The sequence below is a fragment of the Bombina bombina genome, chromosome 3 (genome assembly GCF_027579735.1).
Source record: "Bombina bombina isolate aBomBom1 chromosome 3, aBomBom1.pri, whole genome shotgun sequence".
NCBI classification, from domain to species: Eukaryota; Metazoa; Chordata; class Amphibia; order Anura; family Bombinatoridae; genus Bombina; species Bombina bombina.
Genome location: NC_069501.1, coordinates 86,647,016 through 86,665,124, shown reverse-complemented (window position 1 = coordinate 86,665,124; position 18,109 = coordinate 86,647,016). Strand labels below are relative to the sequence as shown.

At 37.5% G+C, this 18,109-nt stretch overlaps 1 protein-coding gene across 2 annotated transcripts in view; it reads right to left on the bottom strand.

Annotated features, from left to right (window-relative positions):
* TMPRSS2 (transmembrane serine protease 2) overlaps positions 1-18,109 on the bottom strand; it is a 115,143-nt gene that overhangs the window by 73,502 nt on the left and 23,532 nt on the right. For both annotated transcript variants that reach the window (XM_053705906.1, XM_053705907.1), the window contains exons 2-3: positions 12,825-12,901; positions 1,272-1,488 (exon numbers count right to left, since the gene is read on the bottom strand). In XM_053705906.1, the coding sequence (XP_053561881.1) occupies positions 1,272-1,488; positions 12,825-12,839 (232 nt within the window). In that variant the 5' untranslated portion in view covers positions 12,840-12,901. The remainder of the gene's footprint in view (positions 1-1,271; positions 1,489-12,824; positions 12,902-18,109) is intronic.

Sequence of the window (18,109 nt, the reverse complement as noted above, 5' to 3'; positions counted from 1 at the left end):
ATGCTCTTCAACAAAGGATATCAAGAGGACAAAATAAATTTGATATTAGAAGAAAAAAAATATTTTTGAACACTCTGTCTGAATCATGAAAGAAAAAAAATACCATCTCCTTTTAATGTAAAAATATTTAATATTAATAAGAATATATGGAAAGAAGAAGGGTAAAGAAAAATAACAGGAGTGTAGTCCAGTATGGGTGACACCATAAATTGGAAGCTAATTAATTTTGTAAATTAAATAGAATAATAAAAATGTTGGGAACTGGAACCAAACTATTTTATAGATATGAATCTGATGTTCTTTAAAGGGACAGTCAAGTCTAAAAAATTGATTTAAATAGGGCATCTCATTTTAAACAACTTCCAAATTTACTTTTATCACCAATTTTGCTTTGTTCTTTTGGTATTCTTAGTTGAAAGCTAAACCTAGGAGGTTCATATGCTAATTTCTTAGACCTTGAAGACTGCCTCTAATCTGAATGCATTTTGACCACTAGAGGGCATTAGTTCATGTCTTTCATATAGATAACATTGAGCTCATGCACGTGAAGTGACCTAGGAGTGAGCACTGATTGGCTAACATGCAAGTCTGTCAAAAGAACTGAAATAAGGGGGCAGTCAGCAGAATACAAGGTAATTACAGAGGTAAAATGTGTATTATTATAACTGTGTTGATTATGCAAAACCGGGGAATGGGTAATAAAGGGATTATCTTTTTTTTTAAACAACAAAAATTCTAGTGTTGACTGTCCCTTTAAATTAAAACAACTAATACATTATAAAATCAGTAAGCTTTAAAGGGACAGTCTACTTCAAAATGTATATTGTTTAAAAAGATAAATAATCCCTTTATTACCCATTCACCAGTTTTGCATAACCAACACGGTTATATTAATATACTTTTTGTGATTACCTGCTATCCAAGCCTCTTCTGACAGCCCCCTGATCACATGACTATTTATTTATTATCTATTGCATTTTAGCCAATCAGTGCTGTGCCCTGCACAATGTTATCTATATGGCTCACATTAATTTGCAGTCTTTTGTGAATGGCTAATAAAAAAGCATGTGATAAGAGTCTGTCTGTAGTGGTTTAGAAACAGGCAGACATTTAGAGGTTTATATGTTACAATCTATATGAATATAACAATGTTGGTTGTGCAAAGCTGGGGAATTGGTAATAAATGCGTTATCTATATTTTTAAACAATAACACATTTGGTGTAGACTGTCTCACTCAGGAAATGAAGTAGAAGCCATGATTGTTACTTACTTGCAGAAAAGCATGACTGGGATTTTACTGGAAGCGTCTGTGTCACTGGAACCGACTGGTGAGGAGCTACTTGTGGGATATAGTGAGGCACTGAAGATATATGGTTATGGGGTATAGTATAAGGTGCATACACATTGGGTTGAACTGGGTAGTTATAAGAATGAAAGTTGTCTTGCTGAAAACCAGAGTTATCGTAATAAGGAGGTGGCCGAGAATTCTACATCCAAACAGAAAAAGAAAAGAAAAGTTAGCAAAATAAACTGCAGAAGTATTTCATTTTTCATTAAAGACGTTATATTTCTGAAAGCTTATCCAAGAAGCAAGAAAATCCCACAGAGCAATGTTTTGATGCATTAGTTAAAAATAAGGATTGTTGCCCAAAAACTTTCCTTTTTAAACGAATGCTGAATGTTTGCTGAACATTCAACCTTTATTTTTTTGCAAAGAAATGTTAAAGGGACAGTTTACTATAGTTGTTCCTCCCCTTTAATATTTAACATATTTGTTGAGCATTGTGTTAGACAGGGGTGGACTGATCAGCTAGGCAAATGGGACCTGGACCGCTGGCCCAGCATGTAGGGGCCCTCAAATGGCATCTCTATGGCTCCTGGTGTGCTGCTTTAGCTGGAGCTGACAGCTGTCCTATCAGTAACTAAGCAGTTAAGTGTGGGTTTAGTGGGGTCTGGGCCCTTGATGTTGAGTTTGTTGCTCAGGGGAACTGGAGCATGGGGTGGTCTGTCGCTATGAGGGCCATGGAGGGTGGGGACTGGCCCTGGAGTTTGGGGGCCCTGTATCTGGCCCTTGACGTTGTGGGTCCTGGCCGGGGTAGGGCAGGGAGGCTACCATGTTAATTTGCATACATTTTAATACATTTGGGTCAGTGTGAGACAGTGGGGGCCCTTCACTAAATTTTGCCCGGGGCCCTGATTTGTCTCAGTCTGCCCCTGGTGTTAGATCATGTCATTTTAAGACTAATGAGCCAGAACTAATATGTGTTTAACCCCCACAAACACACAGTAGTGCATGGATGATAGTCTTAAAATGATATGCTCTAATGTAATTTTTCGACTATTATGGCCCTTTAAGGGAAAACCCATTTTACAGTACACTTTCCTTTTAACATCCCTTTATATGATGTAACATTCAGATATTAACATCTTAATGTTGATTATCATAAACCAGTGTAAGTCCCAGTGTAAGTGGGATGCAAAAGTGACATGTAACATTCAAATGTTAACATTTGTTTTATAGAAACATTTTAATGGCAGAACAAATGTCAAGGGGAACTTTTTTTCTACCGTTTGAATATTATAATTGAGACATTTACTTACTAATGCCAAATAGTAATTAAAGAAACTTAAAATTGTAAAAGGAAGCTAATATGTAAGAGAATTTTAGTATTGCAGATGTCTATTCAAACGGGATCTGGAGCTGAAAATGGTCGCTGATCCAATAGACAGGCAGATATAAGTAGCCACCAATCACCATGTTCAGCTCAGGATTTACAGTCTATTGCTGCCCCAAAGCTGACTTTAACTATGTGTTTCATCCCTTTGCAGGGGTGGAACAAATACATTGGTTCTTCAGATCATGCAACTGTACAATAAAACATGATCTGGCATATTAGAGCATTTTATAATTATCACCTTATGTTCCTTTATATCTCTTCAGCATGAAAGCTCCTTATTACAAATAGGCTTACATCTATAACAGCCCTAGGCACAGGTCACACATTATAAACACACTTGTTCTCAGTGATATCAGCATAAAAATGTTCAGCTTGCAGACAAAATACATTTTATTTAATTACTTGTAGGATTTAAAGTACTTTTGTTTATTAAAAATGTTATGAGAAATTAGTTTAAGGACTACACCTCTAATAAAAATATTTTTTTTCTTTTTAAGATCAGCTTAAACAATCCTTGGTGAATAATTCATCACAGATCTAAAAATGTGTCTGTACTACAATGTGGTGGCTTTTGACGTATGAATAATATGCTGATTGTTGCAACAGTAAACATTAGCTGTCAAATGTCACTTCAAAAGATAGAAAAACCTTTATATTCTTTAAATAGAAGAACAGGTGATGCGTTTGTACATTCACAAGATAAACCTAATTATATATATTATCAAACTATCTGAAATAATAAGTATAAAAAGGGCATAAATTCAATAGCAAAAATAGGATTATTTGGACCCAGTAAACCATTATACGTAACCTTACAGTATTATGGAATTACAAAAGGTAATTCTATGCAATGCTTGGAAGGGCTATTATAGTGCAAAAAAATAACATGCTATGATTTGTATGTGTGTGTGATTTTAGCACTAGTGACCACTGCAAGGAATAAACACAAAGGTAAAGTACCACAGATAACTACTGATCCCAAGCAACAAGGCCTGTAAGTCAATAAGCTACATTTGTTCTATAACCGAGCCACAGGACTGCAGCTGCCAACTGGCTCACCAGCCATGTCCACTTGGGTCCAGCAGTTCTCTGTGGCTACTTTAAATATGAGTTTAACCATTTTATCAGGGTTAAACACATAGGGCCCAATTCATCAAGCTCCGAATGGAGCTTGATGCAGCTGTTTTCGCTCGAGCCTTCAGGTTAAGAAGCAGCGGTCTTAAGACTTAATGAAGCACAGTGGACCAACACCAGCAGATGACATGGCTCCCCAAATCAACACAGACTGCGGAAACTTCACACTGGACTTCAAGCATCTTGCAGGGTGTGCCTCCCCATTCTGGGTCCTTGGTTTCCAAATGAGATGCAAAATTTTCTCTCATCAGAAAAGAGGACTTTGGACCACTGAGCAACAGACCAGGTCTGTTTTTCTTTAGCCCAGGTAAGACGCTTCTGATGTTGTTTGTTGTTCAGGAGTGGCTTGACAAGAGGAATACGACATTTGAAGCCCACGTTCAAGATCCGTCTGTGTGTGGTGGCTCTTGATGCACTGACTCCAGCCTAAGTCCACTCCTTGTGAAAGTCTCCAACACTTTTGAATGGCCTTTTACTGACAATCCTCTCCAGTCATCCCTGCTGCTTGTGCACCTTTTTCCTCCACACTTTTCCCTTCCACATAACTTTCTATTAATGTTCTTTGATACAGCACTTTGGGAACATCCATCTTCTTTTGCAATTACCTTTTGAGGTTTTCCCTCCTTATGGAGGGTGTCAATGATGGTTTTCTGCACAACTGGCAGGTCAGCAGTCTTTCCCATGATTGTGATTCCTACTGACTGAGAGACCATTTAAACGCTCAGGAACCCTTTGCAGGTGTTATGGCTTAATTAGCTGATTAGAGTGGGACACTTTGAGCCTAGAATATTGCACCTTTTTACAATATTCTAATTTTCTGAGATTGTGGATTTGGGGTTTTCATGAGCTGTAAGCCATAATCATCACAATTATGACAAATCACGGCTTGAACTATCTTGCTTTGCATGTAATGAGTCTATCTCATATATTGGTTTCACCTTTTAAGTTGCATTAGTGAAATAAATTAACTTTTGCACGATATTCTAATTTTTCGAGTTTCACCTGTATAAAGTTACTTTAATTTGTCCAACTGATTGGTTGCCAGAGAATCTGTCCCTTCTGTCAGCTAAGGCAAATGTTGTTCATTGGACATTCTAGTACAATTACATGCTCTAAGTTGTTAGGTCATGATGTCATTTAACACAAGGGACCCACCCAACAACTCTATTTGTTTAACCCCTAAACACATAGCTAAAGTACAGCTTAGAAACACAGAGAACTGCTGGTTCCAAGCGGGAAATGCAGTTGAAACAATCCTACTTGCACTGCTGGGTTGTGTGACAAGCACTGCTGTAGAGTCAATGGCAGCTTTTGCTCAGGGCCAGCAGTACCTCTGGCTCCAAAAGGTATTTTAACTATGTGTTTAACTCATTTGCAATTTCATTGCAGTGTCGCAAGTGTTTAAATCGCATGTTTTAACAAATTAGAGCATATCATTTTGACATTATAATGTTCCCTTAAAATGTTTAATTATAATAAATTGTTAATTTATGCATTAAACTATTCTATGATTTTTTTTTATGTCATGGCTCTTTACTATACTCTATGCTTGTGACTTGCTCTCAGCAATATGTACTTACAGATTTGCTGATAAGATTTAACATCTATCTCCATTTCAAATAGATTACTTATTCATTTAAAGGGACACTCAATCAAAATTAAACTTTCATTATTCAGATAGAGCATGCACTTTTAAACAACTTTCTAATTTACTTCTATTAACAAAATGTGCACTTTTTTTTTATATTTAAACTTTTTGAGTCACCAGCTCCTACTGAGCATGTGCAAGAATAAGTGTGTATGCATTTGTGAATGGCTGATTGCTGTCACATGGTACGTGTATGCATTTGTGATTGGCTGATGGCTGTCACATGGTACAGGGGGAGTGGAAAAAGACATAACTTTTAAAATTGTCAGAAAAAAAATCTACTACTCATTTGAAGTTCAGACTAAGTGCTATTGCATTGTCTTGTTATCTTGCATTTGTTGATTATGCAAATCTACAGTGTTGACTGGTCCTTTAAGATAAACAAAAGAAAAGGAACATTTTGCCACGAGAATAAGAAACTTGGTAATTTTCATATGAACTTAAAGGGACAGTAAAGTCAAAATTAAACTTTCATGATTCACATTTTTTATTTCATGATTCAGACAGAGAATATCATTTTAAACAACTTTACAATTTACTTTTATTATCCAATTTGCTTCATTCTCTTGGTATCCTTTGTTGAAGAAACAGCAATGCACAAGGGTGAGCCAATAAAATAAGGTTTATATGTGCAGCCAACAATCAGCAGCTTCTGAGTCTATCTAGGTATGATATTCAACAAACTATACCGAGAGAACAAAACAAACTAGATAAAAGAAGTACAGTAAAAAGTTGTTTAAAATTGCATGTTCTATCTTCATCATGAAAGAAAAAAAATTGGGTTTCATATTCCTTTAACCCCTTAACCCAAAAGAACGTATATATACGTCATGTGGTGCTTTGCCTATAGTATCACATGATGTATATATACATCTGAGCTGCAGGAAGCTTCAGCAGAGCTGGAGTTCCTGAGCTGCAGGCATCTGCCTGCATATATAACTGGGGCACAGTTCCATATGAAGGCAGATGCCAGATCTTTACAGATGGTGGCACTGTCTGTGTCACCGTCTGTAACTATCATCTGCTAGTGCCGGCGGGAGCTGTGGGAAGGAAACCGAGAGGCGGGTGGGAGGTACAGCAGAGGAAGGGGGAGGGAGGAGGTAGGGGAGGGAGTGGGATGGGGACCTACACTACAGAAAAAAGGCAGGGGACCCTAAATAATGATGGCGGGAGGGGGGAGGTGGGGGCACCACTACACTACAGAAAAAAATAAAAATTCATGGTTACGGGAGGGGGGAGGTGGGGGCACCACTACACTACAGAAAAAAATAAAAATTTATGGTTACTAGCAGACAGCTGCCAGTACTAAAGGTGGCCGCAATAAGTGGGAGGGTTAGAGAGCTTTGTAGGGAGATCAGGGAGGTGGGAGGGTTGAGGAGGATCACTACAAAAAAATAAATAATAATAATAATTTAAAAAAAAGCTAAACCACAAACTGGCAGACTGTCTGTGAGTACCTAAGATGGTGGTGACCAGTGAGTGGGTGAGGGAGGGAAGAGAGCTGTTTGAGAGGGATCAGGTAGGAATCAGGGGGGGTGGGAAGTGTCAGGTGGGAGCTACCTGATTAACCACTTCACTGCCGGGTTTAAAAGAAGTGTGGTGCACAGCTGCAATTAGCAGCATTCTAATTATCAAAAACCAATGGCAAAGGCATATATCTCTGCTATTTCTGAACAAAGGGGATTCCAGAAAAGCTTTTATTATAATTTGTTTCATGATTGCACTAGCGGTATGTAAATAATCTCAGTGAGAAACCCAAAGTTTGTGTAAAAGTTAACAATTTTTTTTATTTGATCGCATTCTGCTGTAAAATGGTGGCATGAAATATACCAAAATGGGCCTAAATCAATACCTTGGGTTATCTATGCAAAAAAATATATAGCTTTCACAGGTGAATAAAAAAAGACAAGGCTTTATTTATTTTTAAATGGAGTGATAGTAAAAATGCTAAAGATTCTCCAGTATTTTGGGCAAGTTCTTCTCCTGGCAGGGGAGAGGTTAAAGTGAGACAAACTACATAAACAAATGCTATGGATTTCATAATTCCCTTTAATGATCCCTTAAATGTGTCACTACCGGTTGTGTTAGCTGCAACACAGGTGACATTCCTGCTGCTAATCTACTTCTGCTTTCCTTTGGGAAAATTCTGTAATTATAGATCCAGAGTAACAAATTGAGGATTATCTATTTCTTTCATCTTTACTGGCACTTGCTGCTATAGAATAATATTTAGAGAATTAAAGAACAGAAACTACTTATAGGAAATGTAAATATAGGGTTTAGCCAAATTCATTATTATTATATGTTTTGTTTTTCTTTATTCTGATTGGACAAGCCCAGATTAAGTAAATTACATCACTTTATTCTTTTTTACGAGATGTATTTGGCTACACATAATGGTGCTTAAAGGTTCTGACTCATGAAAGTTTTTTGTTTTGACATTATTGTCTCTAATTACTTACACATTTTTTTATTATTCTGTGACAGTTTATCTATCTATCTATCTATCTATCTATCTATCTATCTATCTATCTATCTATCTATCTATCTTTCTGTCTGTCTATATATACACACACACTCTCTCTCACACAACCCTACTCTCACTTTCACTCACACATACACTCACTATCTCTCACACTCACACACAAACCTACTCTCACACTCCCTCTCTCAAACACACACACTCTCAAACACAAAACTACTCTCATTCACACTATGGCCTCTAGGTATCAACGTGTCTACTTACCTGCATTCGCCGGCCCAATACGCTCACCTAAGCTCGCCTAACATCGCCGCCGCGGACCTGAATACGTTCGCCAAAGTTATCAAGAAAGCTGTCAAAAAGCCGCGCACCAAGTACAGTGCGATGAGCAGCGGACTGTTGTTAACTGACAGTCATCGATCTCGCTGCTCATCGGCTTCTTTGCAGCTTTCTTGCTAGCCTGTCACTAAGCACCCACACTATACTATACAGTTTTACCCCCTAAACCACCGCTCCCGGAGCCCCCCGCACCTAAATAAACTTATTAACCCCTAAACCACCGCTCCTGGACCCCTCCGCAACTATAATAAATATATTAACCCCTAAACCGCCGCCCCCGGACCCCGCCGCCACTATAATAAATATATGAACCCCTAAACCGCCGCTCCCGGACCCCACCACCACCTACATTATACTTATTAACCCCTAATCTGCCGCCCCTATACTGCCGCCACCTACATAAAGTTATTAACCCCTATCCAGCCGATCCTGGACCCCGCCGCAAATAAATTAATTGTTTTACCCCTAAACCGCCGCACCAGGAGCCCTCCGCCACCTACATTACATTTATTAACCCCTATCCTGCCCCCCTACACCACCGCCACCTACAGTACATTGATTAACCCCTAATCTACCCCCCCACACCGCCGCCACTATATTAAATGAATAAACCCCTAAACCTAAGTCTAACCCTAACCCTAACACCCCCCCTAACTTAAATATTATTTAAATTAATCTAAATAAATATTCCTATAATTAAATAAATTAATCCTATTTAAAACTAAATACTTACCTATAAAATAAACCCTAAGATAGCTACAATAAAACTATTAGTTACATTGTAGCTATTTTAGGTTTTATTTTTATTTTACAGGCAAGTTTGTATTTATTTTAACTAGGTACAATAGCTATTAAATAGTTATTAACTATTTAATAGCTACCTAGCTAAAATAAATACAAAATTACCTGCAAAATAAATCCTAACCTTAGTTACAATTACACCTAACACTACACTATCATTAAATAAATTAAATTAATTAACTACAATTACCTAACATTAAATAAAATTAACTAAAAATAACTAAAGTACAAAAAAACAACAACTCTAAATTACAGAAAATAAAAAAATTAGAAGAAGTTTAAACTAATTACACCTAATCTAAGCCCCCTAATAAAATAAAAAGCCCCCCAAAATAATAAAATTCCCTACCGTATACTAAATTACAAATAGCCCTTAAAAGGGCTTTTTGTGGGGCATTGCCCCAAAGTAATCAGCTCTTTTACCTGTAAAAAAAAGAAATACAAACCCCCCCAACATTAAAACCCACCACCCACACACCCAACCCTATTCTAAAACCAACCTAAACCCCCCTTAAAAAAACCTAACACTAACCCCTGGAAGATCACCCTACCTTGAGACGTCTTCACCCAGCCGGGCACAAGTGGTCCTCCATACGGCAGAAGTCTTCATCCAGTCGGGGCAGAAGAGGTCCTCCAGATGGTAGAAATCTTCATCCATGCGGCATCTTCTATCTTCATCCTTCCGGAGCGGAGCGGAGCCATCTTCTATCCAGCCGACGCGGAGCCATCCTCTTCAATCGAAGTCCTAACGAAGAATGAACGTTCCTTTAAATGACGTCATCCAAGATGAATCCTATCAGCCAATCGGAATTCGAGGGACCCCATCTTGGATGACGTAATTTAAAGGAACCTTCATTCTTCGTTAGGACTTTGATTGAAGAGGATGGCTCTGCGTCGGCTGGATAGAAGATGCCTCCGCTCCGCTCTGGAAGGATGAAGATAGAAGATGCCGCATGGATGAAGATTTCTAAAGTCTGGAGGACCTCTTCTGCCCCGATCGGATGAAGACTTCTGCCGTATGGAGGACCACTTGTGCCCGGCTGGGTGAAGACGTCTCAAGGTAGGGTGATCTTCACCAAAACCACCATCCCCCACAACGCAAAGTACCTATTTAAACTAATAACCCCTATTCTGCCATCCCCCCCAAAACTCAATCTACCAATTTAAACTATTAAACCATAAACTATCATCCCCTCACAATACAAAGTACCTATTTAACCTATTAACTCCTAAACCGCCATCCACCCACAACGTAAATAACTAATCTAATCACTAAGCCCCCTAACCTAACATCCCCTAAATTAACCCCAATAATATAAAATAAAAAAATACTAAGTTACAATTAAAATAAAAAATCCTAACATTACTTTAAAAAAACAAACAGATTAAATTAAAATAAAAGGGCCTTTTGCAGGGCATTGCCCTAATTTAAACAGCTCTTTTACCTAAAAAATACAAATCAACCCCTAACAGTAAACACCCCAACTCACCAAACCCCCCAAAATAAAAAACCTAAGATACTGATTGCCACTAAAGGAGCATTTGCATGGGCATTGCCCTTTAAAGGGCAATCAGCTCTTTTGCAGCCCATTAAAAAAACAAAAAAAACCCTAATCTAACCCCCCCCCCCCAAAAAAAAAGCCTAAATCTAACTCCCGAAATAGGTACTCACAGTTCCTGAAGTCCGGTGGAAAAGGTCTTCTTTCAGGCGGCAACATCTTTAACCAGCGCGGGGACCTCTTCTATCTTCATCCGGAGGGAAGGCGGCGCGGATCGGTGGTGGCCTCTTCATGCGATCGCCGTCGCACACTGAAGATTGAGGAGGAGGTCCCAGCGCTGGATGAAGATGTCACCGCCTGGAAGAAGACCTTCTTCGCCGGACTTCAGGAACTGTAAATACCTATTTTGGGGTTAGACTTAGGCTTTTTTTATTTTTTTGGGTGGGGTGGTTTTTGATGAGGGTTTTTTTATTTTAATGGGCTGCAAAAGAGCTGATTGCCCTTTTAAGGGCAATGCCCATACAAATGCCCCTTTGGGGCAATGGGTAAGTTAGGTTTTTATAGTGTTAGGTTTTTTTATTTTGGGGGGTTTGGTGGGCTGGGGGTTAATTTGTATTTTTGAGATAAAAGAGCTGATCGCTTTAGGACAATCCCCTACAAAAGGCCCTTTTAAAGGCTATTGGTAGTTTAGTCTTAGATTAGGGGGTGTTTTTATTTTGGAGGGCTTTTTTATTTTTATAGGGGTATTAGATTTTTTTATTTTTGAAAAAATTGGTTTATTTTTTTCTGTAATTTCAGACATTTTTTTGTAATTTTAGATTTATTTTAATTTAATCTTAGTTGTTTTTTTTAAAGTAATGTTAGGATTTTTATTTTAATTTTAACAGTATTTTTAATTTTATATTAAAATGTTTTAGGTTAACTTAGGGGGTGTTAATACTTTGCGTTGTGGGGGGATGGGGGTTTAGGAGTTAATAGGTTAAATAGGTACTTTGCGTTGTGGGGGGATGGCGGTTTAGGGGTTAATAGTTTAAATAAGTAAATTGTGTTGTGGGAGGATGGCGGTTGAGAGGTTAATACATTTTATTGTTAGTTGTGATGTGGGGGAATGGTGGTTTAGAGGTTAATACATTTTATTGTTAGTTGCGATGTGGGGGAATGGCAGTTTAGTGGTTAATACATTTATTATTAGTTGCGATGTGGGGGGATGGCAGATAGAGGGATTTTGATGTGTCAGGTTTATTTTTGGGAGGCGGGTTAGATTTCAATGGGAAAAAGGTCTGAAAAAGCACTTTTTTCCTATTTTACACCTAGTTGAGCTGGGTGTAATTTTTGTTAATCTATCAGCAACCTCCGACAGTGTATTAACGGTTTGCATGGTCATTGGAAACCTGGTATTATTTAAAGCCTAGCGGCTTCTGATAATTTCTATGGGACACGAAAATGTTTTCGGCAGCCGGAGTCCAGTTGCTGAAATTGAGTTATAACGGGCCGTTGGAATCAGTCGGTGAACGATATTGCTTCCGACAGCAGATTTATCGGTTTGCGAGCGCACTCAAACCTAATTACGGCTCAATGGAAACGAGCCCACAGTCACATATACATACAGCACATACACACACATGCATGAACAGTCTCATATGCACACGCATGTACAGACACGCATACACACACATGCATACACAGTCACATATACACACATGCATGAACAGTCGCATATACACACACATATACAGACACGCACATACACACACGCATACACAGTCACATATACACACATGCATGAACAGTCGCATATACACACACATATACAGACACGCACATACACACACGCATACACAGTCGCATATACACACACGCATATACACACACACAAAAAAATGTGTGAGTGCTATATGGTTAGAGCGCCAACTGGAGAGCAGTTTAAACAGTTAGTTCACAAAAATGAGCGTGGGTTATTTGAATTTCAGCACTACATTAATCATTACAACTGATTATTTAAACTCCATCTAAAATATTGCTAACGTTCCAGATCTTTTTATACAAAAGGAAACGAAAAGTCTGGCTTTGTATTTAAAGATCACTATAAAACATTTTACAAAAACAAATACAATATATATACTGTATATATATATAAATAAATAAATAAATAAATAAATAAATAAATAAAAGAAAATATATGTTTGTATACAACTTTTTAGTTATTATCTGCGCATTTATATTCAACCATAATCTAACATACCGTGTTATATGCCATGCCAAGCACACGTTAAGAAGGTGGAGTCCTTTAATACTTTCAAAGAGTTTTGTTCAAATAATCTAAAAAGAAAAAAAAACACAAAAATTGTAAAGAAACAAATTTCAAATTATATATTTATATATATATTGATCTCTGTACACCCGAAACCTGAGTGATTGCTCTAAAGTACTACAAAAACAAACCTATTTATAGTGCAATGTTTTACTTACTAGAATACAACTATATTACTCTTTTAAAGGGACCTTCAACTATAATTTAAACAAAAACATTTATGATTATTATTATTATCAATTATTTTTAAAGTGCCAACAGATTCCACAGCGCTATAAACATAAGCATTTCTAAGAGACAAATGCATAGGGGGCCCTGACAAGAGTTGTGCTGCTGTAAATCACCTCTCATGAATGTGATCCACAAAACAGCTGGGCTCGTAGACTTATGCTAAGGGGGTCTTGCGGTGATAACGAAGGAGAAGGAGAGAAACTGAGATTAGAAAGGGTTAGCATATATTGTATGCATCCCTCAACAGTAGAGCTTGAAACAATGAAAATTAGGGGAGAGTCTTGTGGAGCAGAGAGTTCCACAAGATAGGGGCATTCTGGAGTTGTCCTGTAGATGAGAAGGTGAGAAAGTAACAAGAGAGGAGGCAACAAGGAGGTCATGAGCAGAGCGAAGGGGACAGGGGGTGAGTGTCTGGGGACGAGATATAGGGGGAGCAGTGTTATTGAGGGCCTTGAATGTCAGGACTTATTCTGGAGACTAGAGGAGGCCACTGAAAGGATTGGCAGAGAGGTGCAGCAGATGAGGAGCGACTTGTAAGGAAGATCAGCCTGGCAGAGGCCTTTATACATGTTCCCCTGTTTAAATTTGTTAAAAACAAATACTGCTGTGTTTATACTTCCTTTTGATTCTCATTGGCTGAAAATGTAACTTCACTGTAAGCTGTAAATGTACCAGCAAAATTAGTTTTTTTACAAAATAGAAATATAAGTTAAAAAACTAAAATACAATTTAAAATGTCCTCTTTTAGATGTTATAAAAAATTAACTTAAGAAACTGCAAACAAATTCTGTCATTTTTTTTATTTTTCTCAAACATTTGAAAAACTCAGCATCAGATTGTGTTGACGCTTCATAATCAGTTTGTCACTAACATGCGACCTTTACCTCCAGAGGGTTTGTTTTGAGAGATTTGTGTTAGTCATTCAGCTGATGTAATGGTTTAAGTAAGTTTTTTTTCTCATCTATTGACAATAAGTCACTGATGACTTAGAAGTAATGCACCTGCCTGCTGTACATTATTAAGAGATCACAATTACTCTGCATTTGTTACATGTTTATGTATTAGAATGTTATATATTAAGGTTTACTGAGATGGTTATTGTAGATTAAAATACTGTAACAGTACAACACTTACCCCCTTGCATTGAGTGGGAGGTTTTAAAGATAGAAAACCTTGCTATGAGGGGCTTGTGGGGGCAAGAGGAACCTGTATGAGTGTGAAGTGCTAGTGTGAGAGTGGTCTTTTGATGAGGGTTATGGGGAGATAAGGCTGGGTAATAATTAGATGCTAGAGGGAGGAAGGCCTTATGATTACAGGGGTTAATAGGGTGGGAGCCTTGCGTGTTTTGGTTTTAGGTTCTTTGTTGAGACTGTTGGATACTAGAAGGGACATCTGCTATGTGCTGTGTCACAGACAGGTTTAAATGAGGTGGCAGGTGGTCATTTGGCAAGACAGTGTGTGAGTGGGCACAACACACAAGGTTGACAAAAATAATATGTTAATGTTATGGCGATAGGTGCAGTGGTAGCCCAGGCAGTATGTGGTTAAAAGCAGTGGTGCTGGTGGGATTGTCAGGTGTCCAGAATTCAACTGAACAGTCCAGTATTTTAGCAGGCTGTCCAGATAAATGTAAAAGGCATTCAAAATATAGAGCAAAAAGAAGTGAGGGTCACTAAAGGGTTCAAATAACTTATGTTTACATGTTACTGGCAGCCAAAGAGGTAAATTATTTATTTGTATATTACGGGCAGCCAAAGAGTTATTTATTTGTATGTTACTGGTAGCCAACAAGGTACAATTATTTATTTGTATGTTACTGGCAGCCAAAGAGGTACAATTATTTATTTGTATGTTACTGGCAGCCAAAGAGGTAAAATTATTTATTTGTTTGTTACTGGCAGCCAAAGAGGTAAAATTATTTATTTGTTTGTTACTGGCAGCCAAAGAGGTACAATTAATTATTTGTATGTTACTGGCAGCCAAAGAGGTACAATTATTTATTTGTATGTTACTGGCAGCCAAAGAGGTAAAATTATTTATTTGTATGTTACTGACAGCCAAATAGGTACAATTATTTATTTGTTTGTTACTGGCAGCCAAAGAGGTACAATTATTTATTTGTATGTTACTGGCAGCCAAGGAGGTACAATTATTTATTTGTATGTTACTGGCAGCCAAAGAGGCAAAAATATTTATTTGTATGCTACTGGCAGCCAAAGAGGTAAAATTATTTATTTGTATGTTACTGGCAGCCAAGGGGGATATTGTGCAATAGCTGTGCCCAGTCACAGACAGATTGTCAATTATGTTTGCAGAGGACAACTGGCAACCTGAGGTAGTGGTTGGGATTAAGGCTTGTAGGAACTGATCATAGTTAAGGGATAACACAGGTATTTATATAATAATTAGGCATGTGCTTATGCAAAGGTTTTTATTTTTATACTTCTTAAAATATCTTACAACTTCTCCCACTGAAAATTGTTCCCTGCTGCTTAGGGCTGTACATTAGCATTTGCCCAGGAAATATGGCTTCCAGGATAACATGCAAAATAACAAACTAATGCAACGAAAACCCTTGGCATATGTTTTAAATATTTTTTTAAATAATTCAGAGTTCCCTCCTAATCATGCCCCAGTAATTGATCTGGCTTAGGACAGAAAAATGTTGTTGCGGCACTGCATACTGCTCAACATTGTGATGTAAAGCAAAAAAAAGGACCAGGAAAGAGGGAATCAAGCCTGGGGAAGGATCAGCCCATATGTGGTGTGGTGAATTCCATGGTTGTGGCTGGAGTTCCATTGGTGTACCTGGAGTTCTATGGTTGTGTCTGGAGTTCCATTGGTATGTCTGGAGTTCTATGGGTGTGGTTGGAGTTCCATTGGTGTGCCTGGAGTTTTATGGGTGTGGCTAGAGTTCCATGGGTGTTGCTGGAATTCTATAGATGTGGCTGGAATTCTATGGGTGTGGCTGGAGTTCTATGGGTGTGGCTGGAGTTCTATGGGTGTGGCTGGAGTTCTATGGCTGTAGCTGGAATTCTATGGGTGTGGCTGGAGTTCTATGGGTGTGGCTGGAGTTCTATGGGTGTGGTTGGAGTTTTGTGGGTGTGGCTGGAGTTCTGTGGGTGTGTCTGAAGTTCTATGGGTGTGGCTGGGTGGAGTCAGTATGGTTTCCGAATGTGGCTTGGTGGTTAGTGGGAATCAGATGCTTCTGCGCAAAGTTCTATAAGTAATGCATATACTAAAATTCATCAGACCACTTTTTTGTTGCTTTGTTCCTTCTTTGCATCATATTTTATCAACCTTTTACTCTACATAAAATATGTTTGTTTTTTGTTTTTTTTTTAATTCTTTTTATTTACATTTACCCACTACAAACAAAAAAAAGAAGACACATGATCTCAACATAAACAATGTCATGCAGGACACATTATATAACAAGACTGATAAAAAAACATATTAAAGAAACATTCTCCCCAATATGAATAACCTTGTCCCACTTTTCCGACAATAATCGAATTAAAGTGGCTAATTTTGCTAATATACATAAACTAAAACACCTATGGAATAAGGCAAAAGAAAAAAAAAAAAGAAGAAAAAAAAAAAAAAAGAGGAGAAATGTCCCCCCCCTTCCCCAGGATCCTAATATAATATTCTATATCCTCCAACTATGGAATCTTAACCTAACTTAGTCAATATCACTACTATTTCTTATCCATGTATCTGGAAAAACCTGAAGTATAACCAACTCAGCAAAACTTACTGAGGCTACAAAAAATATGTTTATTTAAGTGCCACTTCTTCTGTTTTGGAGTTTACATCTCTTTTTAACTGTGCCTATGTACCTATATTATTTACCTAAACCAAATGAAAATACTATATATTGCATACAGTAGTTAAAGGGATACCGAACCCATTTTTTTCTTTCATAATTCAGATAGAGCATGTAATTTTAAGCAGCTTTCTAATTTACTCCTAGCATCACATTTAGCCACCAATTAGCAAGCTTTACTAAGGTGCTGAAACAAAGATGGGCCGGCTCATAAGCTTACATTCCTGCTTTTTCAAATAAAGATACCAAGAGAACAAACAAAAATTAATAGCAGGTGTAAAAGAGAAAGTTGTCTGCTCTATCTGAATCATGAAAGAAAAAAATTGGGTTCAGTGTCCCTTTAAAAGATTTACAGTAGCACCACATTGATATCAAAAACCAGCATGACATGTGCACGGTACAAAGGCTATTAAATCAGATACTATGTAATGTATGCTGTTCATCTTATAGTTTAGTTTCCCTTTAATTAAACTACAGGTTTTCATTACAATGTAATTTATATGAAAATGTTTATAATTTTTCAATTAATTATATAATTAAACATAAACACTTTTTGTACAGCTCATTATATGGTTATTTAAAATTAATTGGGAGACAAATGAGTCATTTTTGGCTTAGACGAAAAAGAATCATTTACTAGGGTGTGTCGCAGGAAGAATGAGAAAAAGAATAGTTTTGTAATTCATTTTTCGTGTATCAATGTAAATTCTGAAATCTATACATGGCAAATATTAACCTGAAGACAGAAGCCTGAAAACGTACATAATATATTTAACCCAATGATAACTTTCAACCTCAGTCAACAAAGGGGTTAAATAAGCATGGTGTAGACATTAAAAAATTACTTTTGCATACAAAATTAGTAAACTAATGTTTAGAAAATAAATCTACAGATGCAGCTGTCATTATCATAATTGCCAACTGCCCCAACTTATCCGGAACAGTCCCGGTTTTTAGCCTCCTGTCGTGTGGTAGAATTGTCCCAGGAGTCTCATATTTTAAAAATTTGCCCAGATTTGTGAGCTTAGCATGCCTGACTATGGGAATCAGATGTGAGGTCTTTCTCTGAATACTAAATAATACCATTCAATAACACCATATGTAACATTTGTGCATATTGTGTGCAATTTACATTGGATGTTTTGGTTATGGTTGC